Consider the following 26,717-nt stretch of genomic DNA (forward strand, 5'->3'; position numbering starts at 1 on the left):
TCAAGATTAAATAGGTCTGTCAGAAGTAACAGTGGTGCTACACACAATGTCCATTGTGCTGGCTAAAGTCAGGTCAGATAACTCTGGTCTGCAGCACTGGTCTGTCCCAGGTACATTATATCACTGAACTGGGTAATGGAACGAAAAAATAAGTGTGCTCTGTTCTGTCAGGTTAGGCTATAGACTGGCCTTGGTTTTCCTCTCTTTAAAATCAGATAAACCCGTAAGTAATGAGGTTGCTGTATGCGTTACCGAGTGCTACTTGAGGGCATGCACCCCCCCATTTTATGTCAATCAATGTTTTACCACATTGCCACCCACTCTAGGATAACATGTATAATACCTAGCAGTTTCTCAAGCAGGCAATCCATTTGTAAAATGGGAATGTTTGTCTCATTCAGAAAACAGCAAGAAAACTAGGCCAGAGCATCATTAGCTCATTAGCACAGTAAGTTGGAAGCTAGCATTTTATTAAATAGGGACTAAGGCATGTCAAAGAGGTAATAATCAGACCCCAGTCTCATATGTGTGACCTGGGTGCCGGAGAGGAGGGGGAAATTACTGGAATGATTCCGTTTTTGCAGGGGATGGATTTGCATTAAGAAACATTGCATAATACACATACAGTAATGGTACCATATCCGTATCAAAATGCCATACAAAAAGGAATTTCAAATGTGGATGGCGAACTCCAGCACCTCCGCTGTACATGCTTTTGTAAAAAACAATACTCTCGACACTATCTTTCATATTCTTGATCGTATGCTGAGCTGATGGCTCACTTTCAGTAATGTTCACAGCACTAAGAGAAATCCTGCTGAGAGTACGGTGGGTCAAAAGGTTCAGTCTTCTCTCCCACTTTAAGAATACCCATTGGGCTACCAATGTGCCCCTATTGAGCTTTGGGCGCACGGGCGCAGATGCAGCCCCACACCAATCAGACCGTCCAGCTGACAGGTGAAGCCTGCTCTAATCCTGTTTGTCAGTGCAAATGATGGCTCTCGACGCTAACAAGATTAATGGGTGAAAAGGAATCATTAAATTTGCTCTGATCCCTCAAGCATCAATAAGGCAGAAGACATTCGGAGGTAGGTTACGGGTGTCTTGGTTCAGAATCAGAGTAGGAGCTGCCAGTGCACTGCTGCAGTAGGACCCTAAGAGCGAGCGGAGGCCCGGGGAGCTGCACTGATGCTCAGTTAGACACACCAGACCAGATGTATTTTTCATCAGAGCCATCAGACCTATGATTGTCCCTGTGTGAACTGCCATCTCTCCATCTTACTCATACTGTCAGCTCTACAGGCCACTGCCTCCACATCTCATACAGTCATGCTGCTGAGGGAGAGATTTATAAATATATATATTAAGAGAATCTATTTCAAGAACCAGATGGAGAAACTTTGGCCTCTTTAATCAAAGAAAAATTATGAAAGGGTCATAAGAGCATAATACCATTTGGCATTTGGAGAGTATGCTTGTCGCAGACTACACAAACTGTAAATAAACATTTGAGTCTTTTCGATTTTGGTGAAGTATTATATTTAATATAAAGACGTTAGCTATACTGCAGGAAACAGTCCAGATAGTTTAGCAATTGTTTATATGGAAGCATAAGGCCATGCCAACAATATGAACAGACTGTGTGCTTGCCCTAAGGTTGCAGTGTAAAAGAACCCCCCCATGGGAGACACTTAAAATACATATTTTGAACTGAAGCACTGAATCTGACTACGGTACATTGATATCAAAAAATAAATGACATGCACTCATGCTCTTCATGCATGGAGACGAAAAGCAACTTTTAGACATGATTGAAATGGGAAATACATTTGAGATAACCTTGTTGGCTGCTTTCTGCTGGAGAGGAGTTGGATATGAGATGCCAATGATTCCCTGTGCATGCGGGGAAATTCAGAATGGAGATGTGTCTATGGGGGGTTGTGTGGAGTAGAGAGGGATGGAGCAGCGAGTCCTCCACAGTGTCACTGCTGTACAGTGCTCCCCTACTAGGCTCTCAGGCATAAAGATGCTACTTACTGCGCTGGCTGTGCCATCAGTGTCTGTTAGCCTCTGATGCAGGTCAAACCAAACTGTCTGCAATAAGAACCAAAACACAAGAACCACAATTGCATTAGCGTTAACCCTAAGCAGCACTGGAACAGGGGCACTGCATAAACCCATTTGGGCAGGTTTTTCACCTCACATTTGTTATTTGCAACTGTACAGAAAAAAATATGATTTTCATCCAGTGATTTCCTCTCTAGACTGTCACAGCAGAATGAAGACTTGCTTTCATACTGTTCTGATGACTGACCACGTCTCTCTCTCTCTCTCTCTCTCTCTCTCTCTCTCTCTAGAATCTTCACAGTAGCCACCAGTTGCATTGATGACCGCTTGGAAACATTCTTGGAATTCTCTCAACCAGCTTGATGAGGTAGTCACCTGGAATGCATTTCAATTAGCAGGTGTGCCTTGTTAAAAGTCCATATTATGGCAAGAACTGGTCAGAAGAGACTGCGCGAATCAGGCCTTCTTGGTTGAATTACTGCAAAGAAACCACTACTTAAGGACACCAATAATAAGAAGAGACTTCCTTGGGCCAAGAAACACGAGCGATGGACATGAGAGCAGTGGAAATCTGTCCTTTGGTCTGATGAGTCCAAATGTGAGATTTTGGGTTCCAACTGCTGAGTAGGTGAACGGATGATGTCTGCTTGTGTGGTTCCCACCATGAAGCAGGAGGTGTGATGGTGTGGGGGTGCTTTGCTGGTGACACTGTCAGTGATTTATTTAGAATTCAAGGAACACTTAACCAGCATGACTACCACAGCATTCTGCAGTGATACACCATCCCATCAGGTTTGTGCTTATTGGGACTATAATTTGTTTTTCAACAGGACAATGACCCAACACACCTCCAGGCTGTGTAAGGGCTATTTGACCAAGAAGGAGAGTGACGGAGTGCTGCATCAGATGACCTGGCCTCCACAATCACCCAACCTCAACCCAGTTGAGATGGTTTGGGATGAGTTGGACCGCAGAGTGAAGGAAAAGCAGCCAACAAGTGCTCAGCATATGTGGGAACTCCTTCAAGACTGTTGGAAAATCATTCCAGATGAAGCTGGTTGAGAGAATGCCAAGAGTGTGCAAAGCTGTCATCAAGTCAAAGTGTGGCTACTTTGAAGAATCTAAAATCTAAAATATATTTTGATTTCCTTAATACTTTTTGGGTTACTATATGATTCCATATGTGTTATTTCAAAGTTTTGATGTCTTCACTATTATTCTACATTGTAGAAAATAGTAAAAATAAAGAAAAATCCTTGAATGAGTAGGTGTGTCCAAACTTTTGACTGGTTCTGTTATATATATTTTTTTATAATACACATGTGTCAGATGACAAAATTGAGAAAAATATCAAGAAATTCAACAATACACTCCTGGAATACATAAACACATAATCACTGTATTGCTCATAAACCATGAGCAATATATTCATCTGGTTAGGAAGTGAATACAAACTGCAGTAATTAAGGTAGTCATGAATTATACTTTTATTGCTGCTTTATGACCCCTTTATTACAGTTAACAATGGAGTTCCCTTCAAACCGTCAAACTACACCCCCGCCCCTATAATGGATTGTCGCTGTAATGAGAGAAAGGCTTGCTTTCTATTTGAACAGACATCTGACTTGAATAATGTGACATGCTATATCGTTTAGCAAGCTAATATACTCACATAACTGTAGAGGAAAATGTTACACTGCAGAGGGTAGTTATCACAAAGGATAATGTTGAAGGGCCTTTAAGATAAAATTGCATGTGTAGACGCTACATTTAATATTGCATGTGTAGACGCTACATTTAAAATTGCATGTGTAGACGCTACATTTAATATTGCATGTGTTGACATTAGCGATCAAGAGCTCAAACAAGTAATCACAGAGATCTTAATCAGAGATGTAAAGCCCAGAAAAGGCACCACTGTATTGGAGAGCTATATTTCCCATCTCCCAGTCTTAAATCCAATCCAAAGTAGTGATGGGAGAACATGGGCTGGATCAACTGAGTCAAGTAACAATGGCATGAGCAATGCAGTCACTCTGTGTCCTATTATTCTGAAGTCTACAGCAGGCCGCATATGGACCACAACTATTGAAAACTGAGAAAATGTCACATTCTGTGGTGTTTCTGAAGTTACTCTCTGCTTTCCGGTGGGAGTGGAGTGAAACACTGTATTGTATAGCAGAATCCTTCCCACAAATGTCTTACTGAGTGCATAATGGTGCATGATGACTCAACGCAGATGTGTCTCAATGTGAGTTTGAGATCCTGGAATTTTCTTTCATACAGAACCAAATACTGTAGCAATACGAGGTCTGCTTGTGGAAGAAAGCGGGCTGGTGCTCCAGTTGCCACGGTAATTGAGACCTTTATAATGACACAATGGGAAAAGGAAATTATGCTTCTTGAAGCAGCAGGCAAGCATTCTAGACGAGAGCACATCTGGGATGGGCCTGAGGTCACCTCTGGGTAAAATCATCCTGCAGATAATATACAATGACTAGATGGGACATGGCTATGAAAATCAGGGCCTTCAGTGTGTGCAAATTAGGCAAATTGTTTAGGACTAGCAATTTAAAGCATATGTCTGCTTGTATGAGAAATGAAACCAAAAAAGTACATTCACTTGTATAAGATTGGCTTTTTCCATATGGAGATAGCACACAGAGATAGCTGAGGGAATTACTACTTTGATCTCATGAGGCAGTAGACAACTCAATTTGTGCGATGCATGTTTGTCATAACTGCATCCAGTAAACAAAATTCTCGCTCTGTTCTAAACCATTTTGTAATAATTGTTTTCACACCTGGGAATTTGAACAGTCCCTCTCCTATAACATGGATAATAAGCACTTGTGGCAAACAGCCCTGCCCACTGCTAATACATCTTTCCTGTGAGGCAACGTTTGTCTGCTCCCACCACAAACGTACAGTACAGTTAACTGCTTCAGGATCGCGCCTAGCACTGTGACTCAGAGGGTCTGCCTGGGAAGACTCAGAAATCCTCCCATTTAGGAATCTTTACTGGGATCTGACAGCTCCTTCCCTGTTCTCTAAGGGGTGCTTCATCGAGCGTGGAATAAACCCGTTCAGCTATTCTTAGCTGCAATAACAACTTGCCTGCCTGCCAGAGACAACAGAATTAACTGGGGACTCCATTAGTCTACCATGCTCACTGCCTACAAGACATGGGCAATGGGGAGAGACAAAGAGCAGAGCAGAGCAGAGAGAGATGGATAGATAAAGAAAGAAAGAAAGAACAGAGAATGAGAGAGAGAGAGAGAGAGGGAGACAGAGAGAGCATGAGGAAAAGAGTAGGGGGAGGGCGAGCTAGTGAGTGAGAGGGAGAAGAAAGCTAGTGAGTGAGAGGGAGGGAGGGATAGGTGAAATAAATAGCTAAACATATTGCAATAGTTCGTCAAGGCTCAATAATTCCTTCCTTTGTCTTTTTCATCCCCCACTGGGGGAGAGAGAGCAGTAATAACCAGAGGAGAGATGACTGGGTTTACAGTAATGCTTTCCCCAACACAACCTGAATCTCATCTCAGGTCCCTGTGTTTCTCTCAACATAATTACTGGGAGGTACAGATGAGATGTGTTGTTGGAGATGTGCTAAAGAGGCACCATTGTATTTGACATTTTAGTAATTTAATGAGTTACAGGAGCAATTTATGGTTTAGTGCCTCGCTCAAGGGCACATCGATAGGATTGAACCAGCAACCTTTCAGTTACTGGCCCAACGCTCTTAACCCCTAGGCTACCTGCCGCCCTGAAATGTGCTTGAGATCGGCCAGCCCTGTATTCTGAACATTCTACAGCGCAAGTTGCGCCAAGTATCTTATCTATTGTGTGGTGTTATTACTGCTAATGACCTTCATTGGGAGACCCATATTGATAAAGCAGATTTTGATACGGCAGAGGTGAGTTAACTAGCTGAGGACCGTGGCTGTGTTGAAGAAGCCAGGCATGACATCAATGAAAAGTGTGACCACACCACATGTGACCACTTACCAAAGCCAGGACAGATTACCTTTGTACCTGAATTAATGTAGAGTATGGTGGGGGGTTCTTACCTTGTTCTCAAGGCGTCCAATCAGCTCAGCCAGTCGGTTGATCTGTGCCTCCAGAGTCTCTTTCCTCACCTCCACCACCCCTGATTAAACAGAGCACACAACACCTGATGCCAACACACTCCCAGCATTCAACACATTTTATGATAGCAATCATTATACAGATCCTTTTCTCCATAGTATATGAATATTTGACGGAAATAAAGAGTTCCAACCAGGTCTGATAAATAGGCAACTGCATTTGTTAATCAGGAAAAATCATGTCTATTCAAGGTTTGAAGTTGAAATATATTCACAGTGCCTCAGAAGAGAAGGGTCTTTATTGCTTTTCAGCTCTGTTTAGAAAGCAATAATACATAGCATTCTAGCGCACCTGGCTCTAGTCATTAGCTTTGCCGTTTTAAGTCACCCTGGATAGTAGTGTGTGCTGTAAAGGCCAGTAGAGTCAAATACACTTAGAAGTCCTGGAATAGGAGGCTTCATTGAGGCATAAATAAATATGAGACAACAATATTAATCATTCCATTCTTCTCCCCTCTATGTGATGCCACACAGCCAATTAGTGGTGGAAAATGGGCTTCCTGCTCTTTAAAATCATCACCTCTCGAGGTGCCAAGCCAATTAGAGGATGACACTTCCCCCTGTGTTGATGAGCCTACCAGAGAACCACACAGCTGAGGGGGGCTGCTGTGTTTTGGAACCTACCAGCTGTAACCATAGAGACATTTGAAGCAGGCACATTGCAGGCACATTTGGTCAGTTGGGCTTGAATGGCAGTCCACGCTATTTGAGCATGGTCTTTGTCAAATGCAGGAGAGCAGTCATTAGTCCTGACTAGCCATGCTAACGACAGACAGCCGTCTCCATGTGCAGCTGTCTCAGCATACTGTCTAACATATGGCACAGTTGCAGATAAGCTGTGAGCAAGGAAAATGTACATGACTCAGGCTAGGCTGGTGCCTGCACACTCACACACACAAGCACAAACAGACACACACACTTGTCAAAATGCATGGGGGAGTGTTCCTTGCCTCAGGTAGCATTGCACAATGAACAATGGCTCATTTAAAAATAACTTTTCACCCAAGGTGTCAAATATTCCTGCAGATACAAAACTGAATGTTTACATTTAGCATTTTCACTGGCAAAGTATTCTCTGATCAGTAAACAGAGGGCAGAGACAGATTCTGCTACCAGAATGTATTGCCTGCCATGATAAAAAAAAAGATATATAGCAAAAGAAACAGTAGGACAAACAGCAAGAATAAATATATTTGACAAAAGTGTGAATGGGAGAAAGAGAATGAGAGAGAGTGATAGTGAGAGAAGAACAAGTGAATGTGAGAGTGAGAAACAGAGAGAGTCGGGCATAGGGAGGTATTGATCAATATTTTCTTTCTGGTGTTCTCAAATGACAGGCCAGACAAAGCTGGATCCAATCAAGGTCCTCTCCCCAGCCTCTGACAGCTGTAACACTGGCTTTTATGGCCCAAACAGGACTATTTAAACTGGTGTCAGACTTAAGTGTTAATTTAACTGCAGTACAATTCTATAAAGACTGTTCCCTCTGGGCACCAAAGTCAGTTCAATGTCAACTGAAGTTAATTTAATGTGAAATTAACAACAACAAAAAATCACATCACAGGATTTAGGTTAAAAATTGGGTGATAGAAATTTTGGTTATATTTAATTATTTTGTTCAAATGATGTGGAAACAACATTGATTCAACCAATTTTTGCCCGGTGGGTTATCAAAGGAGAGCAATTTTTACAATTGGTTTTTAATTAATTGTTACAACTTGGCCAATGGAATATTTTCTTGTCAAGTAGAGTACAATATCAGGAAAGCCGCATAAGGCCATGTGTGAAATGGCTAGCCTGACGGCTCACACTAAATTGTCTTCTTCTCTGTTGTTTGCTACATACTTTAGTCTGAGACTGCCATCGTTGAAGTCATTTTAAGTTCCTCGGCGTACACATCACAGACAAACTGAATTGGTCCACCCACACAGACAGCATCGTGAAGAAGGCGCAGCAGCGCCTCTTCAACCTCAGGAGGCTGAAGAAATTCGGCTTGTCACCAAAAGCACTCACAAACTTCTACAGATGCACAATCGAGAGCATCCTGTCGGGCTGTATCACCGCTTGGTACGGCAACTGCTCCGCCCACAACCGTAAGGCTCTCCAGAAGGTAGTGAGGTCTGCACAACGCATCACCGGGGGCAAACTACCTGCCCTCCAGGACACCTACACCACCCGATGTCACAGGAAGGCCATAAAGATCATCAAGGACAACAACCACCCGAGCCACTGCCTGTTTACCCCTCTATCATCCAGAAGGCGAGGTCAGTACAGGTGCATCAAAGCTGGGACCGAGAGACTGAAAAACAGCTTCTATCTCAAGACCATCAGACTGTTAAACAGCCACCACTAACATTGAGTGGCTGCTGCCAACACACTGACTCAACTCCAGCCACTTTAATAATGGGAATTGATGGGAAATGATGGAAAATATTTCACCAGCCACTTTAAACAATGCTACCTAATATAATGTTTACATACCCTACATTATTCATCTCATATGTATACGTATATACTGTACTCTATATCATCTACTGCATCTTTATGTAATACATGTATCACTAGCCACTTTAACTATGCCACTTTGTTTACATACTCATCTCATATGTATATACTGCACTCAATACCATCTACTGTATCTTGCCTATGCCGCTCTGTACCATCACTCATTCATATATCTTTATGTACATATCCTTTATCCCCTTACACTTGTGTCTATAAGGTAGTAGTTTTGGAATTGTTAGCTAGATTACTTGTTGGTTATTACTGCATTGTCGGAACTAGAAGCACAAGCATTTCGCTACACTCGCATTAACATCTGCTAACCATGTGTATGTGACAAATAAAATGTGATTTGATTTGGTGACGAGAGGCACGAGGGGTGTTGTAAAAAACAAAGTAATACGCAAATTGGATTGTCTTTAACCAATCAGAGTATCAAAGCCAATGACACATTTTCAAACTGCTGCTATACCCACTAGTGTTCTGGCTCTGGCCCAACCCATTAGTATCTGGACCAATCAGACGGACCCAAAAGTGTTCGCTTTTGTTGAAGGGTTGGGCAAGTACTCAGATCCAGACTTATTGTGGAGAAGAAACTAACATCCATGGGAGTGGCGTAGCGTTTGTCCGGAGCAAGGAGTCTGGGTAGCACATGAAATGAAATGGCTACTTCATGATATACTGCTAATCAATCTCATAGCCCTCCTTCTCAATGCGTGTCATTTCTAAATCAATTAAGTCACTGAATACCTCTCAAAACCCTTCAAAAGTGGCACTTCTTTCTTACAACATATCATTTGTTACAGCAAGTGAGTGGAAGGGAGTATCAATATCCTATGAGTATTCACAGTATGTGACTCAGTGTTAAGAAGCTATCTGAGGGTTTCATTACACATGGAGAGAGATGGAATCTATAGCAGGGAGGAAAAGAGAGAGGAAGAGAGTGGCGATGGGTAGAAAACACTGCTGAACTTCAAAGGGAATTATTGGCCTCTATCTGTGTCACAAAAAAAATTGAATTAATTTGTGAGGCCATAGGCAGAAGCTCCAGTTTTGCAGTGGAGCCGTGCTCTAATTGAAATACAGGAATGGATTCAGGGAAATAGGGATTATTTATCCCCATTGAAAAGTTACCGTTTTCAGCACTTATGGTCTACTTCCAAACCACTGGATACTTACGTAATGCTTATCTACTGCATGCATGATGACGGGGCACTCTTTGTTTATGGCTTCTGTAACTGCTCTGAATGCTGTATGTTATGCAATCTGATTTAAATGGATTGATTCCAGAATCGTCTTTGAGAAAGAAGCACCATGAAACAGCTTACATTTCATTGTGGTTCCAAATGAAGGAAAACTAAAAAAAAATGATGGTGTCTGGCATATACAATGGTTTTAGAATACCATTTTGTTATTGCTACTGATAGCCATAAATATACTAGCTGTTTGTGCTTAAACCTTCTCTACAGTGTCTTGCCCCCGAACCCGAAGTGAGGGCTGCAGTGCAGAATATATATGCCTATTTGATCGATCTGTGTCATTGTATAGCCCCTCCCTCCCTTTTTCTGCCCCCCCCTCCCTCGGCCTGCCTCCCTTGCTCTGCCTCCCAGCCTCCCTCACTCTGCCTCCCTGCCTCCCTCGCTCTGCCTCCCTCCCTCACTCTGTCTCCCTCACTTCCTCCCTCACTTCCTCCCTCTCTCTGCCTCCCTCCCTCCCTTCTACTTCTCTCCTCTGTGGGAGAGCTAGAGCTGCCAGGCACATCTCCATGTTTCTGTTGATGATTGATTGAGATTGAGATAGAAAATGGGAAATAAATCACTCTGCCTGAAGAGAACAGAGTTTTTGATTTCCATTGCACTTGATTAATGCTCCCATGCTTCTCTTCAAGCTAATAACAAATGCAACCGACAAATGTGTCACACTTCATCCAGAAAACATTTACATTGCATTTGGTTGAGGTGACAAGGCTACATTATGCTTAAATGTGATGTGTCTCTGGGGAGACTAAAGGAGAAAAAAGTTAGAGTACATCACTTAAATGAATCTTCAGATTGAAGAAGCGGCTGGACAATCGACTGCAATCAATACAAACCTACGTCAATGAGAGATGTACATCAGTGTAGCATGTGCGTGACACATGGCAGAGGTCTGACCTGTAGCAGTGTTGATGTTCCTTGGGGCAACATCCTTGGCAGTACGGACTCTGTTGTTAGGAGGGTAGTCAGGCACTGGTTTTTCATAACGTTTCTCTGGAACCCGTGGACTGACCTTAGTGGGATACCTTCACATAGAGAGAGAGGGATGAGAGACAGAGAGATAAAGAGAGAGAGGCATGAGAGAGAGAGGGATGGTAACGGAGGAACACAGTAAGTACAGCAGGCACATACACTATATATACAAAGTATGTGGACACCCTTTGACATGAGTAGATTCGGCTATTTCAGCCACACTCGTTGCTGACAGGTGACATTGTCAGTAGAATGGCCTTACTGAAGAGCTCAGTGACTTTCAACGTGGCACCGTCATAGGATGCCACCTTTAACAAGTCAGTTCGTCAAATTTCTGCCCTGCTAGCGCTGGCCCGTTCAACTGTAAGTGCCGTTATTGTGAAGTGGAAACTTTTACGATCAACAACGGCTCAGCCGTGAAGTGGTAGGCCACACAAGCTCACAGAACGGGACCGCTGAGTGCTGAAGCGTGTAGCGCATAAAAATCATCTGTCCTCGTTTGCAACACTCACTACAGAGTTCCAAACTGCCTTTTGAAGCAACATCAGCACAATAATGGTTTGTAGGGAGCTTCATGAAATGGGTTTCCATGGCTGAGCAGCCGCAAACAAGCCTAAAATCACTATGCACAATGCCAAGCATCGGCTGGAGTGGTGTAAATCAAACCGCCATTGGACTCTGGAGCAGTGAACGTGTTCTCTGTAGTGATGAATCACGCTTCACCATCTGGCAGTCTGACGGACTAATCTGGGGTTGGCGGATGCCAGAAGAACACTACGTGTCCAAATGCATTGTGCCCACTGTCAAGTTTGGTGGAGGAGGAATAATGGTCTGGGGCTGTTTTTTCGGGCTAGGCCCCTTAGTTCCAGTGAAGGGAAATCTTACTGCTACAGCATACAATGACATTCTTGACGATTCTGTGGTTTCAACTTTGTGGCAACGGTTTGGAGAAGGCCAGTTCCTGTTTCAGCATGACAATGCATCTGTGCACAAAGCGAGGACCATACAGAAATGTTTTTTCAAGATCGGTGTGGAAGAACTTAACTGTCCTGCACAGAGCGCTGACCTCAACCCCATCAAACACCTTTGGGATTAATTGGAACACCGACTGCGAGCCAAGCCTAATCGCCCAACATCAGTGCCTGACCTCACAAATGCTCTTGTGGCTGAATGGAAGCAAGTCCCCGCAGCAAAATTCCAACATCTAGTGGAAAGCCTTCCCAGAAGAGTGGAAGCTGTTATAGCAGCAAACGGGTGACCAACTCCATATTAATGCCCATGATTTTGGAATGAGATGTTCGATATGCCGGTGTCCACATACTTTTGGTAATGTAGTGTAGCTAGGAACCAGAGTGACTTTTGATTTGGGGAACTGCCAGTCTCAATTTCACACATAATGACATGACACAGCAGTGGCGCCCTGACAAGGACGATTAAGGCAGCCCCCCGCACCTCTCTGAGTCAGAGGGGTTGGGTTAAATGCGGAAGACACATTTCAGTTGAAGGCATTCAGTTGTACAACTGACTAGGTATCCCCCTTTCCCTTTCCCTTTCCCTCCGCCCTCGACGACTCACCCTGATTGGCTACAATGCTGCTCGTCAATAGCATCCACAGCACTTTCCACCGAGTTTAGCAGAGACTGGATCTGATTTGCTGATTCCTTCAACAGGAAGCGAGTAACAAATTGCTCCACGTTGGTCCCTCGCTCGTACACCTGGGGAGAGAAGAGATAGAGAATGAGAGAAGCCTTGGCACCTTTCTGCACATCTCCTGAACACATATCAGTTAAGTCCCCCTCTATGTCTTTAACTGCCTATGAAAGCTTCCCTCCTGCAGAGTGCTTTTTGCCAAATGCACATTTCAAAGTTCCTGAGTGTTTAAGGGTTTGTCAAAGTTGAAGACAGACACTTTCGCTAAGGTTAAAAGAAAAATACTAAAAATAGGGTGATAACATTTAAGGAGTTTATAACCTGGCTCAGAACTGCACAGTCAGACAGATCTAAGGACAGTTTCTGTTTCAAAGGCAGTAGTCCGCTAGGATGCAGCCTTGGCCATACTCATCTATTGTCAGGTTAATTTAACTGGTTGAAATCATCAATATTCTTTCTGCTTTGTCATTGTGGGGAAATGGTCCGTGCTGTCAAACAAGCTTTATATTATTTGCGATAAACTTAATTGTCAGCTCTTGTAAGCAGACACACACTAAGATTATTGAGATAATTGGAACACTTTGCTACATCAGACTGATAATTTCTTATGACAGAAAAACAGGCCAAGAAAACAGAAAGTGAATATCGAATACCATTATCTCAGCAAATGTCGGCTGTAGGTTCAGAAACAGTTTTCATACTGGTATGAAAAGAAAAAGTGAGGCAACGTCCTGAATCTTTGTATTTGTGTATCTGGTGATTGAATACCAAATCATTAATATTTGTCATGCCCTGACCATAGTTTGCTTTGTATGTTTATAGGTTTTGTTTGGTCAGGGTGTGATCTGAGTGGGCATTCTATGTTGTATGTCTAGTTTGTCTGTTTCTGTGTTTGGCCTGATATGGTTCTCAATCAGAGGCAGGTGTTAGTCGTTGTCTCTGATTGAGAACCATATTTAGGTAGCCTGTTTTGTCATTGTAGGTTGTGGGTGATTGTCTATGTTAGTTGCTTGTGTCAGCACATTTGGTATATAGCGTCACGTTCGTTTTGTTGGTTTATAAGTTTGTTTAAGTGTTCTTCGTCTTATTAAAGAAGATGTATTCATTTCAGGTCGAAGGTAGGATAGGAGGGAGAGTTTTTCCATTCTAAAAATCAGATTTTTATCAGATTTTTCATTTTTTGTTTCTATTGGCTTCTGTGTAAAAGAGAGCTTTTTTTGTGAAGATGGCACAGAAAAATCCCCACATAGGGGTACCTGGGATTGGTCTGGTTAATACCGTGAAGTTCTCTTGGACAGATAAGGAGAAGGAGCCCTGGGGGAGAAAGACCTTCGGGAGAAATGTTCTGATGGGATGCCTACAGCTGGAAGTAAAAGATGTGCTATGCCTTCAAGGGAATCCCATCGAGAAAGGATATGATGTGACGTTACAAGTGGAAGAAAAACACGACGAAGTTATGAAGAAGGTGAGAGAAGGAAAAGGAGCGAAACCCCTGTGCCATTACACGGTGACCAGCCTGGCAAGGAACAGCTTCAGGGTGGTCACCGTAACCATGTACAATCCGCACGTGAAGGATGAAGAAGTGAGGGCCTTTCTGGGGAGGTACATGGACAATGTCTCCTCAGCGAGGTACCTCAGGGGCTCCCTGGGTTTCTGGAACGGGAGAAGAGGTTTCCAGGCGTTACTCAGGGAGTCCCCGAAGAGTGTGGATGGCTACCTCCATCCTCCGGCGATGTTCTCCCTGGGGGCTGACAGGGGGACGCTGTATTATGCCCGTCAGCCCCCGTTCTGCAGGCGTTGTATGGCCTACGGCCATATCCTGGCCTCGTGCAGCTCCAAGAAATGTCGTTTTTGTGGGTCGGAAGAGCACGAGGCCAAGGAATGTGACGAGCCCAAGGCTTGCCACCGGTGTGGCTCGAGAGCACACCTGTGGCGTGATTGCCCGGCTCGTCACAGGTCATACGCGTCTGCAGCTGTGGGGGGAGGAAAGAAAGGACGCGTGCGGATTGTACGGATGGCACAGGGGAAAAGACGGCAAGAGAAGAGGATGGGAAGAAGGAAGAGGCGAGAAGAAAGAGGAGTGAAGATGGAAAGAAGGAAAAAGAAGGAGAGAAGAAAAAGAAGGCGGAAGAACGGGAAGGAGCGGAGAAGAGGGAGAACGGGACAGTGGTGCGAGAAGGAGTGGAAGAGGGAACGGTGACAGTGACGGGGACGGAGGGAGGTGTGGAGATGGGAGGGGAGGGGGTGGGGGGGAGATGGGGGAAAGGAGTGGGGGACAGCCTGCCAAGTTTCTTTGAGGACGAGACAAGGGAATTGGTGGAGGGGTTAGCGGGGATGGGACGGTGTGTCTCCCCGCTACCTCCTTCACCAAAGAAGAAGGGGAAGAAGAGGGGAAGTTTGGCAGGTAGTGAGAGGGAGGGGGGATAATGTTAAAAGGAGGGCGTTTTTTTGTTATTTAGAGGGTGTGGGGTTTGATTTCTGTTTTTTACAGGAGGTTCACCTGAGGGATGGTGGGGATGTGTGTAGATTTAGGTTGGAGTGGGATAAGGGGGAATCTTTTTGGGGCATAGGAGGGGATTTTAATATAGATTTAGGGGTAGGTGGTGATAGCAGTGCAGGCGCCATCACTGGGCTAATGGCTTGCCATGGTCTGGTTGATGGTGGCCTGCACACTACTCCGGCAATGGTCGGTCCTACATGGCGCAACTCCAGGGGGGTTGCGCGGAGGCTCGACTACATTTTTGTAACCAGGTCTTTGGGTCAGTTGTCTGGGCGGCTGGTGCCTGTTTTCTTCACGGATCACGACGGGGTGTTCCTGCAGGTAGGGTCGCCAGTCTGCCTCTTCGGTAGGGGGTACTGGAAGTTAGATCGGGATATACTGGAGGAGCAGGCTTTCGTTGACGCATTTTTTTGTTTCTTTCGGAGGCTTGACGGCCTCCGGTCCATGTGCGAGGGGGTGTTAGAGTGGTGGGATTTAGTTAAGGTGAGGATTAGGGCTTTTATAATAGGATATTGTAGAAGGAAAAAAGGGAGGAAAGGAGGGAGGTGGATCGTATCCAAAGGTTAATTGAACTCGAGTACGAGGCAGGCAACCTCATCGGCGGGTCGATTGACTGGGAGAGATTCGCAACCCTAAAGGCGCAGCTCAGGGAGCTGCAGGAGCAGAAGGCTCGAGCTTTCCTGGAGTGTGCGCATAGTGGCTTTCTAGAACATAATGAGACTTGTTCCGCTATGTTCTTTAAGTCGGTTAGGGCCAGGCAGAGTAGGAAGGTAATGCATGGAGTTAGGGAAGAAAATGGTAGTATAGTAAGTAAACCAGAGGAAATGGTCAGGGTGACAACTGATCATTTCCAAGGTTTATTTAAGGAAAGGGAAATCGATGTAGAGCAGGGAAACGTGTTTTTAGAACACTTGTCTCGGCGGTTGCCAGAGGACATTAGAGACGTGATGGAGGCCCAGATCTCACTAGAAGAGGTTGAGAGCGCTCTTAGGAGGATGGGAAAAGGGAAGGTGCTTGGGATGGATGGGCTGCCGGCTGAGTTTTACCTCAAGTTTTGGGGTATACTTGGACCAGTGGTTCTCGAAGTCTTGAAGGCCATCCTTGAGACGGGGGTCCCGGGGGGGATCAATGGCTGTTGGTGTGCTGTCACTTCTGTATAAGAAGGGGGAAGCAACTGACCTTGGCAACTGGCGGCCATTGACCATGCTGTGCGTAGATTACAAGATTCTTGCAAAGGTTTTAGCAAACCGGTTGCGCACAGCCCTTCCCTACGTCATCCACGAGGATCAGACGTGCGGGGTAGAGGGCCGCTCTATAAGATGGAACCTACAGTTGATCAGGGATTCCATCGCTTGGGTTGAAGATAGAGGGCTGCCTTTAATGGTAGCAGCGCTAGATCAGGCGAAAGCTTTTGATCATGTGAATAGATCTTTTCTATTCAGGGTGTTAGGTAGATTAGGATTTGGGGAGAATCCCTGGGAGCAGTGGGCTGCGTGTTAAGATGACGCAGTATGCCAACGACACTTCCTTGCTGTTGTGCAAGGACTCGTGCCTGACAAGGTCTCTTGCCATCATTGGGGATTTCACCCAAGCGTGGCTGCGTGCGCACCCGAGGTTGAAGTTGCCCGAGTAGGTTTAGACCACAGGCACCTGTACGAGGAGGTCGTCGGGGGCGGTTCTGAATCATGCAAAGTCTTCCGTTAAGTATTTCGGAAGATGGCGCGGTAGGATGATAAAATGATGCATTCACACCACACTGCGCTTTGGTCCACTTCTTACGACGATCGTGACAATATTATTCCAAGTCTGATCATCAAATATGAAATATGTATTTAAATGTGACATTAGAGATGCTACTGAAGCAGTCTAATAGAACAGTTATAAATGTGTACTCTATTTGCACACTATGGACATTGCAGAGCTGGTATAGTAAAGATGCAGACAGAATAGAATGGGCCTATGCATATATGTGAACAACAGCAGGTGCACGATATCTAAGGAAGTCTCGAGGTTTTGCTCGCCTGAGGTAGAGTATCTCATGATAAGCTGTAGACCACACTATCTACCTAGAGAGTTTTCATCTGTATTTTTCGTAGCTGTCTACATACCACCACAGACTGATTCTGGCACTAAAACCGCACTCAATGAGCTGTATACCACACGTATACTGCCATAAGCGAACAGGAAAATGCTCATCCAGAGGAGGCGCTCCTAGTGGCCTGGGACTTCAATGCAGGGAAACATATCAGTTTTACCTAATTTCTATCAGCATGTTAAATGTGCAACCAGAGGAAAGACAATTCTAGACCACCTTTACTCCACACACAGAGACACGTACAAAGCTCTCCCTTGCCCTCCATTTGGCAAATCTGACCATAATTCTATCATCCTAATTCCTGTTTACAAGCACAAATTAAAGCAGGAGGCACCAGTGACTCGGTCTATAAAAAAAAGTGGTCAAATGAAGCAGATGCTAAATTACAGGACTGCTTTGCTAGCACAGACTGGAATATTTTCAGGGATTATTATGATGTCATTGAGGAGTACACCACATTCGTCCTCCCTACAGTGGATTACAGGCAACATTCACACTGAGCTAAAGGGTAGAGCTGCTGCTTTCAAGGAGCGGGACACTAACCCGGAAGCTTATAAGAAATCCCGCTATGCCCTCTGACAAACCATCAAACAGGCAAAGCGTCAATACAGGACTAAGTGGCATGGTTTGCAAACTATTACAGACTATAAAGGGAAGCACAGCCGAGAGCTGCCCAGTGATACGAGCCTACCAGATGAGCTAAATATCTTCTATGCTTGCTTTGAGACAAGTAACACTGAAACATGCATGAGAGCATCAGCTGTTTTGGATGACTATGTGATCACGCTCTCCGCAGCTGATGTGAGTAAGACCTTCAAACAGGTCAACATTCACAAGGCCCCAGGGCCAGATGGATTACCAGAATGTGTACTCCGAGCATGCGTTGACCAACTGGCATGTATCTTCACTGAAATGTTCAACCTTTCCCTGTTTGAGTCTGCAATACCAACATGTTTCAAGCAGACCGCCATAGTCCCTGTGCCCAAGAAAACTAAGGTAACCTGCTTAAATGCCTACTGACCCGTAGCACTGTAGCCATGAAATGCTTTGAAAGGCTGGTCATGGCTCACATCAACAACACCATTATCCCAGAAACCCTAGACCCACTCCAATATGCATACCGCACCAACAGATCCACAGATGATGCAATCTCTATTGCACTCCACACTGCCCTTTCACACATGGACAAAAGGAACACTTATGTGAGAATGCTATTCATTGACTACAACTCAGCGTTCAACACCATATTACCCTCAAAGCTCCTCACTGAGCTAAGGACCCTGGGACTAAGCACCTCCCTCTGCAACTGGGTCCGAAACCTCCTAACGGGCTGCCCCCAGGTGATATGGGTAAGTAACAACACATCCTCCACGTTGATCGTCAACATGGGGGCCCCTCAGGGCTGCGTGCTCAGCCTCCTCCTGTACTCCCTGTTCACTCATGATTGCACGGCCAGGCACAACTCCAACACCATCATTAAGTTTGTTGATGACACAACAGTGCTAGGTCTGATCACCGACAACAATGAGACAGCCTATAGGGAGGAAGTCAGAGACCTGACCGTGTGGTGCCAGGACAACAACCTCTCCCTCAAGGTGATCAAGACAAAGGAGATGATTGTGGACTACAGGAAAAGGAGGACCGAGCATAACCCCATTCTCATCGACGGGGCTGTAGTGGAGCAGGTTGAGAGCTTCAAGTCCCTTGGTGTCCACATCACCAACAAACTAACACAGTCCAAGCACACCAAGACAGTCATGAAGAGGGCATGACAAAACCTATTCAGGAGACTGAAAATATTTGGTTTTACAGCTGCACCATCGAGAGCATCCTGATGGGTTGCATCACTGCCTGGTATGGCAACTGCTCGGACTCCGACCACAAGGCACTACAGAGGGTAGTGTTAATGGCCCAGAACATCACAGAGGCCATCACCTGCCATCTAGGACCTCTATACCAGGCGGTGTCAGAGGAAGACATTGACATTCACTCTGTGCCAGTACCCCCTGTATATAGCCCAGCTATTGTTATTTACTGCTGCTCTTTAATTATTTGTTATTCTTATCTCTTACTTTTTTGGGAGGGGGGGTATTTTCATACTGCATTGTTGGTTAAGGGCTTGTAAGTAAGCATTTCACTGTAAGGTCTACTACACCTGTTTTATTCGCCGCTTATGACAAATACAATTTGATTATACAAAATGGCGCCGGAAGAAATAGCAACAGCTTTACGGGCGCCCAACCAATTGTGCTATTATGTGTTTTTTTCGCGTTATTTGTAACTTATTTTGTACATAATGTTTCTGCAACCGTATCTTACTGCAAAAAAGAGCTTCTGGATATCAGGACAGTGATCACTCACCTCGGAATAGACAAAGATTTCTTCTTCAACAAGCAAGACGCACAAGACATTCTCCAAACACCCGACAGGGCCAACATCCCCATTATTTGCAAGAGGAACACCTGCTCTCTCCATGACATAGACTGACCAGGTTAATCCAGGTGAAAGCTATGATCCCTTATTGATGTCACCTATTAAATGCACTTAAATCAATGTAGATCGAAGGGGGGGATACAGGTTAAATAATGATTTTTAAGCCTTGAGACAATTGAGACATGGATTGTGCATGTGTGCCATTCAGAAGGTGAATAGGTAAGACAGAATATTTAAATGCCTTTCAACGGGGTATGGTAGTAGGTGCCAGATGCACTGGTTTGAGTGTGTCAAGAACTGCAACACTGCTGGGTCACGCTCAACAGTTTCCGACGTGTATCAAGAATGGTCCACCACCCAAAGGACATCCATCCAGCCATCTTGACACAACTGTGGGAAGCATTGGAGTCAACATGGGCCAGCATCCCTGAATGCTTTCGACATCTTGTAGTTGATACCCTGACAAATTTGTATTTTTAGCAGCTACTCTTCCTGGGGTCCAGAAAAATGAAGGCAGTTATACAATTTTAAAAACATTACAATGCATTCACAACAGATTTCCCAACACTAAGTGTGTGCCCTCAGGCCCCTACTCAACTACCACATATCAACACAAACTCCAGGTGTACATGTGTGTATAGTGCATAGTGTATGTTAATTGAAGCTGTCTGAGGGCAAAGGGTGGGTGGAGGGGTGCCACTCAATATTGGGAAGGGGTTGCTAATGTTTGGTATACTCTGGTATACTATATTTCATGCACAGACAGAGACTATTTGACTGATCTAAGCAAAATGAGACACAAGTAGAGCAAAATATGATACGTGAAAGGAGGGTGCTTATCTTGCAATTCTATCTGTGTGTGGTTGCCCTTGTGTACTGCACTAATGGTCAGCCTGCTGAATGGTCCTCTAGGGAAGACAGACAGAGAGGTCCATTAGTAGTGTAATAGTAACACAGGCAAGGGGAATACTACAGTGTTGGCTCACAGGCCCATATTCTATTACACAGAGGTCATCTAGCACACTCAGGGAAGTGTGTGTGTGCAGAGTGCAGACTATTAAAGGACGTGGGTTCAAAACCGTGCACCGTTAACAAGTTACGAGCTTCCTAGCTCTATGCCGAGTGTTGAGGAAAATGACATGCATCTGGAGAACTGATTATTCAAATGGCAGGCTTGGAGAAATAGCCTCTAAATGCATGTGAATACTGTAGGGCTCATTTCACAAAATCTCTAATACAGTTCAGAGCCATCCATAAGGTATATCTTGTGTTGGGTGTACCTGTAAAATGAGTGAAAGAGGTGGGTAAACCAGTCAAGGTTTTGTTTTAACTAATGGGATTGTTAAATATGAAATATTAGTGTGCAGTGAGTAGCAGGTAGCACCTGAGACAAAGCCCAGCCAGCCACCGATCCTATCACTGTTGGTCTTCACACAGGGAGAGAGAGATAATTAATAGATAACATTAAGCCTGGCTGCTGTGGGCTGATTAATGATGATGAGCAGTGATAGAGGTCTAATTGCTGCTCTGTGTGTGTGAGCTGAAGAACCTGGTGGGGACTATGGTATCTTTATTAACAGGGTCTCCCTCCAGGGACAGATACAGACATAGACAGGAAAGGTCTAAGAGTCACTGTGTGAGACATACTGAGGGTTGAATGTGGTATGAGACAGAGAGAGAGCTGGATTGAGTTGAGTGATATTTGTTACTTTTATCCATTTCTAGACATAACCTCCTGGAAACCCATATTTTTACGACTTCTAAGATGACGTTGCCTGACGATTCCTTAATGATAATGTGTGAGCTGTAGCCTTGGCATCGTCAAATACTTTATTGGAAGGCCTAGCTTAAATATGATTTTTGCATATGTAAATGGTGTTGTTGAGAAACATATTGACTACTGATGTTAGGATACTATTAATTGGTTCAAGTCAGCTAACAGCGACTTTGGAGTCTGTAACTAGGAATGTCTAAACCTCAAACTAGTTAAAAACACAAGTTATCTTTGCATATTTTTCTCCCAACAGTGATCACACCTTTGTCGGTAGGTTTACATACCAGCTGGACTGTGGAGAGAGCGCAAGACTGAGGAAGGCTTTGCTGTAGAATAGGCTCTGCATAAGACTGAAAATGTTTAAGGAAAATCAATATCAATATTAAAGAATATTTCATTACAACCTGATGTCTGTTGTGTACTTCATCATTGCAAAACATCGTTATCATAACCTGAAATTGACGGATATATGGGAAGTTAGGCAAGGACGAAGTTGGACTTGTCACAATGTATTTCATCTACTGTATAATGAGGGAAAGTTCACAGGTACAGAGTGTTACACTTTCACACTATCATGTTCTCGAGTGGCTGAAGAAAGATTTGTCATGTTCTCTGGGTTTAAACTCATTCCCTGCTGGAGTCTGAACAGTGACAGACAGGTAAAGATGCTGTGCTGCCTGCATCAGTAGAACTGATCTGGTCCTGCTGCAGACCCAGTTCGACAAAGCTTCCGAGAAAATGAAAGAAAAGATTCAATCTCAATCGCATTAGCCAGGCTTAAAAGCAGGACTCAGGACATAATCCAGTTATTCAGGCACTGATACAACCATTCAGCGGCTGCTGGATCTATGTTGTAGAGACTTTACAAGACTGGGATTAGATCTACTGCTGGAGAAAATGAATGGAGGAGATGAGGAGCCTCCTGTCAAAGAAGCCAATCATTAAACTGTCTCTTCTATTGTGTGTGTGTGTGTGTGTGTTTGTGTATGTGAATCCACAATGTGAAATTAAGTCTCTGTTTTCTTCATCCACTTGCTGCAGATGTCTGTCATTCCATGGCTGTGTGAGTTTCTGCAGGAGGTCAGGCTGACCCTGTCTTGGGGAGTTGGGGAATAACGGATTACATGTAATAATGTAAGGGATTACAATGTAATGTAACTGTAATCTGTTACATTACCAGCAAAAAGATTGTAATCAGATTACAGATACTTTTGAAAAACTAGATGATTACTTTGAGGATTACTTTTAAAATCAGAAAGGATATTTGTGAAAAACAATTCTCACTGACATTCAAATCAGCATTGAAAATATTTTGTTCCACCATAGCGAGTTTGACCACAAATCAGAGACCACTATGATGATACACCAGATGTGTTTGATGAAAAAAGGGCAGGAATAGGCTTTTGTAGGCTAAAGTTGTAAGCTATGTCTTCCAATGGTGCGATTGCTGTCGGCATCCAAAGATTATCCAACTTGAATAAACACTTGGAGGTAAGGATGACAGCAGTGGTGTAGTTTACAGCGATACGGATATCACTTATTATTGATATCTACATTGCGCATTGATGTGAATCACACTGCTGCTCTCTCATTTAGCTATTTACGCCTTACGTACTGTGGTTGCTGTGGATGGTTGTTCATAAATCTAAATGTGTATTTGAACCTAATAATGGTTGAATTCGAGAAGTTTAGGCTGCCTATCAATCATTGTTTTTGAAACCAGTGGACAGCCAGTGAAAAATGTGATATTGTAACAGCTGCATAGTGAGGATCCAAGCCTATGGAAGAAAGTTTTTTTTTTTTATTGCTCAATCTAATTAATGCTGATTTCTTTTAAAAGTCCATAGGCCTAATGGACACATGCTCAAACTTGTACACTTTTGATATATTTAAAGGGGAAATCTGTAGTTGCTACATAAATGTTTTGGGTCATTTAGAAATGTCCTTGTTTTTGAAAGAAAAGACACATTTTCAGCCAATAAAATAACATAAAATTGATCAGAAATACAGGGTAGACATTGTAAATGTTGTAAATAACTATTGTAGCTGGAAACGGCTGATTTTTAATGCAATATCTACATAGGTGTACAGAGGCCAATTACAGTTGAAGTCGGAAGTTTACATACACCTTAGCCAAATACATTTAAACTCAGTTTTTCACAATTCCTGACATTTAATCATAGCAAAAAAATTCCCTGTCTCAGGTCAGTTAGGATCACCAATTTGTTTTAAGAATGTGAAATGTCAGAAAAATAGTAGAGAGAATGATTTATTTCAGCTTTTATTTCTTTCACCACATTCCCAGTGGGTCAGAAGTTGACATACACTCAATTAGTATTTGGTAGCATTGCCTTTAAATTGTTTAACCTTCCACAAGCTTCCCACAATAAGTTGGGTGAATTTTGGCCCATTCCTCCTGACTGAGCTGGCGTAACTGAGTCAGGTTTGTAGGCCTCCTTGCTCGCACACGCTTTTTCAGTTCTGCCACTAATTTTCTATTGGAATGAGGTCAGGGCTTTGTGATGGCCACTCCAAAACCTTGACTTTGTTGTCCTTAAGCCATTTTGCCACAACTTTGGAAGTATGCTTGGGATTATTGTCCATTTGGAAGACCCATTTGCGACCAAACTTTAACTTCCTGACATGTTGCTTCAATATATCCACATAATTTTCCTCCCTCATGTTGCCATCTATTTTGTGAAGTGCACCAGTCCCTCCTGCAGCAAAGCACCCCCACAAAATGATGCAGCCACCCCCGTTCTTCATGGTTGGGATGGTGTTCTTCGGCTTGCAATCCTCCCCATTATTCCTCCAAACATAACGATGGTCATTATGGCAAAACAGTTCTATGTTTGTTTCATCAGACCAGATGAAAGTATGATCTTTGTCCCCATGTGCAGTTGCAAACCGTAGTCTGGCTTTTCTATGGCGGTTTTGGAGCAGTGGCTTCTTCTTTGCTGAGCGGCCTTTCAGGTTATGTCGATATAGGACTTGTTGTGGATATAAATACTTTTGTACCTGTTTCCTCCAGGATCTTCATAAGGTCCTTTGCTCTTGTTCTGGGATTGATTTGCACTTTTTGCACCAAAGTACGTTCATCGCTAAGAGACAGAACACGTCTCCTTCTTGAGCGGTATGATGGCTGTGTGGTTCCATGCTGTTTATACTTGCGTACTATTGTTTGTACAGATGAACGTGGTAGCTTCAGGTGTTTGGAAATTGCTCCCAAGGATGAACCAAACTTGTGGAGGTATACAACATCCTCATTTTGTCTGTCATAGTTGAAGTGTACCTATGATGAAAATTATAGGCCTCTCATCTTTTTAAGTGGGAGAACTTGCACAATTGGTGGCTGTCTAAATACTTTTTTTGCCCACTGTATCTGGAGCATCAGCGGGTGGGTTCGATTACAGGCTCAAAATGGCCAGAAACAAAGACTTTCTAATGAAACTCATCAGTCTATTCTTGTTCTGAGAAATTAAGGCTATTCCATTTGAGAAATTGCCAAGAAACTGAAGATCTCGTACAACGCTGTGTACTACTCCCTTCACAGAACAGCGCAAACTGGCTCTAACAGAATAGAAAGAGGAGTGGGAGGTCCCAGTGCACAACTGAGCAAGGGGACAAGTACATTAAATTGTCTAATAAACAATAGGCCTATAGGTAAACAATAGGCCTATAGAAAATGCAGCATATGGCATTCATTTTTCACATGTAAATAGCACTTTTCTGTAGTGCTCAGAGCATGCCATTTCATGAGCACAACATTTATTTTTCAACTTGAATCAATGAGTCCTCCAGGACAACAAAATCATAAACAACAGAGTAGGGCTGGCTAATAACTCCTTATCTCAGGTAAAACAATTTGGCTAACCTAAACTTCCAAGTCCTATTCTTGAAGATTAAGGGGTATAACATTTATTGGAATGACTGGAATTCTGATAGACTTCGGTTTTCAATGTAAAATATCAGGGAATCGTATTATATGTAATAGAAAGCGATGGGTTAGAAGAAGCCAACATAACCAACCCATAAAGTAAAATATAACATCCATATATGGCCAGCTATGTAAACTGTAACATTGATTTATCCTGCAATACATGTTGTTCAATTGGTAACATAGATTTTTGTCTTCTTCTAATGCCTCTTAAGGGGAAAGTAATCTAAAAGTAACTAAATGTACTCAGATGAAGTTACTGAGTTTGGGTAATCCAAAAGTAACGTTACTGATTACAATTTTGGGCAGGTAACTAGTAACCGTAACGGATTACATTTAGAAAGTAACCTACCCAACCAAGCTTGTTGTTAACTTGAGCCTCAGTGACCTCAGAACACAGAGAGAAACCATAGGGGGGCTTTTATCATCCCCTTCTACTCTACAGAAGCAGCAGTTCTACCAGAAAGGCAAGGGAGTAGTGCTGCCAGTGTGCAAGGGATTTCAATTTGAGATTACAAGGAGCTGGTCAAAATATTTCTGGAAAATAATTTGTGAAGCTGAATCAGTGTCCCACAAGATCGCATAATGATGACCCACTGGGCACACACTGTTTGAGTCAATGTTGTTTCCACGTCATTTCAATGAAATTGCATTGAACCAACGTGAAATAGACAGAGATGGCCGCCTCGCTTCTCGTTCCTAGGAAACTATGCATTTTTTGTTTTTTTACGTGTTATTTCTTACATTGGTACCCCAGGTCATCTTAGGTTTCATTACATACAGTCGAGAAGAACTACTGAACATAAGAGCAGCGTCAACTCACCATCAGTACGACCAAGAATATGACTTTCGCAAAGCGGATCCTGTGTTCTGCCTTTCACCCAGGACAACGGAATGGATCCCAGCCGGCGACCCAAAAAAACAACTTCGTAAAAGGGGGAAACGGAGCGGTCTTCTGGTCAGACTCCGGAGACGGGCACATCGTGCACCACTCCCTAGCATTCTTCTCGCCAATGTCCAGTCTCTTGACAACAAGGTTGATGAAATCCGAGCAAGGGTAGCATTCCAGAGAGACATCAGAGACTGTAACGTTCTTTGCTTCACGGAAACATGGCTCACTGGAGAGACGCTATCGGAGTCGGTGCAGCCAACTGGTTTCTCCACGCATCGCGCAGACAGAAACAAACATCTTTCTGGTAAGAAGAGGGGCGGGGGCGTATGCTTCATGGTTAACGTGACGTGGTGTGATCATAACAACATACAGGTACTCAAGTCCTTCTGTTCTCCTGATTTAGAATTCCTCACAATCAAATGTCGACCGCATTATCTACCAAGGGAATTCTCTTCGATTATAATCACAGCCGTATATATTCCCCCCCAAGC

General features: G+C 43.7%; 1 protein-coding gene across 2 annotated transcripts in view; it reads right to left on the bottom strand.

Moving 5' to 3' along the window:
- necab2 (N-terminal EF-hand calcium binding protein 2) overlaps nucleotides 1-26,717 on the bottom strand; it is a 125,916-nt gene that overhangs the window by 21,899 nt on the left and 77,300 nt on the right. The window contains exons 6-9 of one of the 2 annotated variants that reach the window (XM_024423516.2): nucleotides 12,521-12,660; nucleotides 10,871-10,998; nucleotides 6,138-6,217; nucleotides 2,038-2,094 (exon numbers count right to left, since the gene is read on the bottom strand). In XM_024423516.2, coding sequence (XP_024279284.1) covers nucleotides 2,038-2,094; nucleotides 6,138-6,217; nucleotides 10,871-10,998; nucleotides 12,521-12,660 — 405 coding nt within the window. The remainder of the gene's footprint in view (nucleotides 1-2,037; nucleotides 2,095-6,137; nucleotides 6,218-10,870; nucleotides 10,999-12,520; nucleotides 12,661-26,717) is intronic. The other variant, XM_024423517.1, reaches the window with a different exon arrangement.

The sequence above is a fragment of the Oncorhynchus tshawytscha genome, linkage group LG06, assembly GCF_018296145.1.
Source record: "Oncorhynchus tshawytscha isolate Ot180627B linkage group LG06, Otsh_v2.0, whole genome shotgun sequence".
Lineage (NCBI taxonomy): Eukaryota > Metazoa > Chordata > Actinopteri > Salmoniformes > Salmonidae > Oncorhynchus > Oncorhynchus tshawytscha.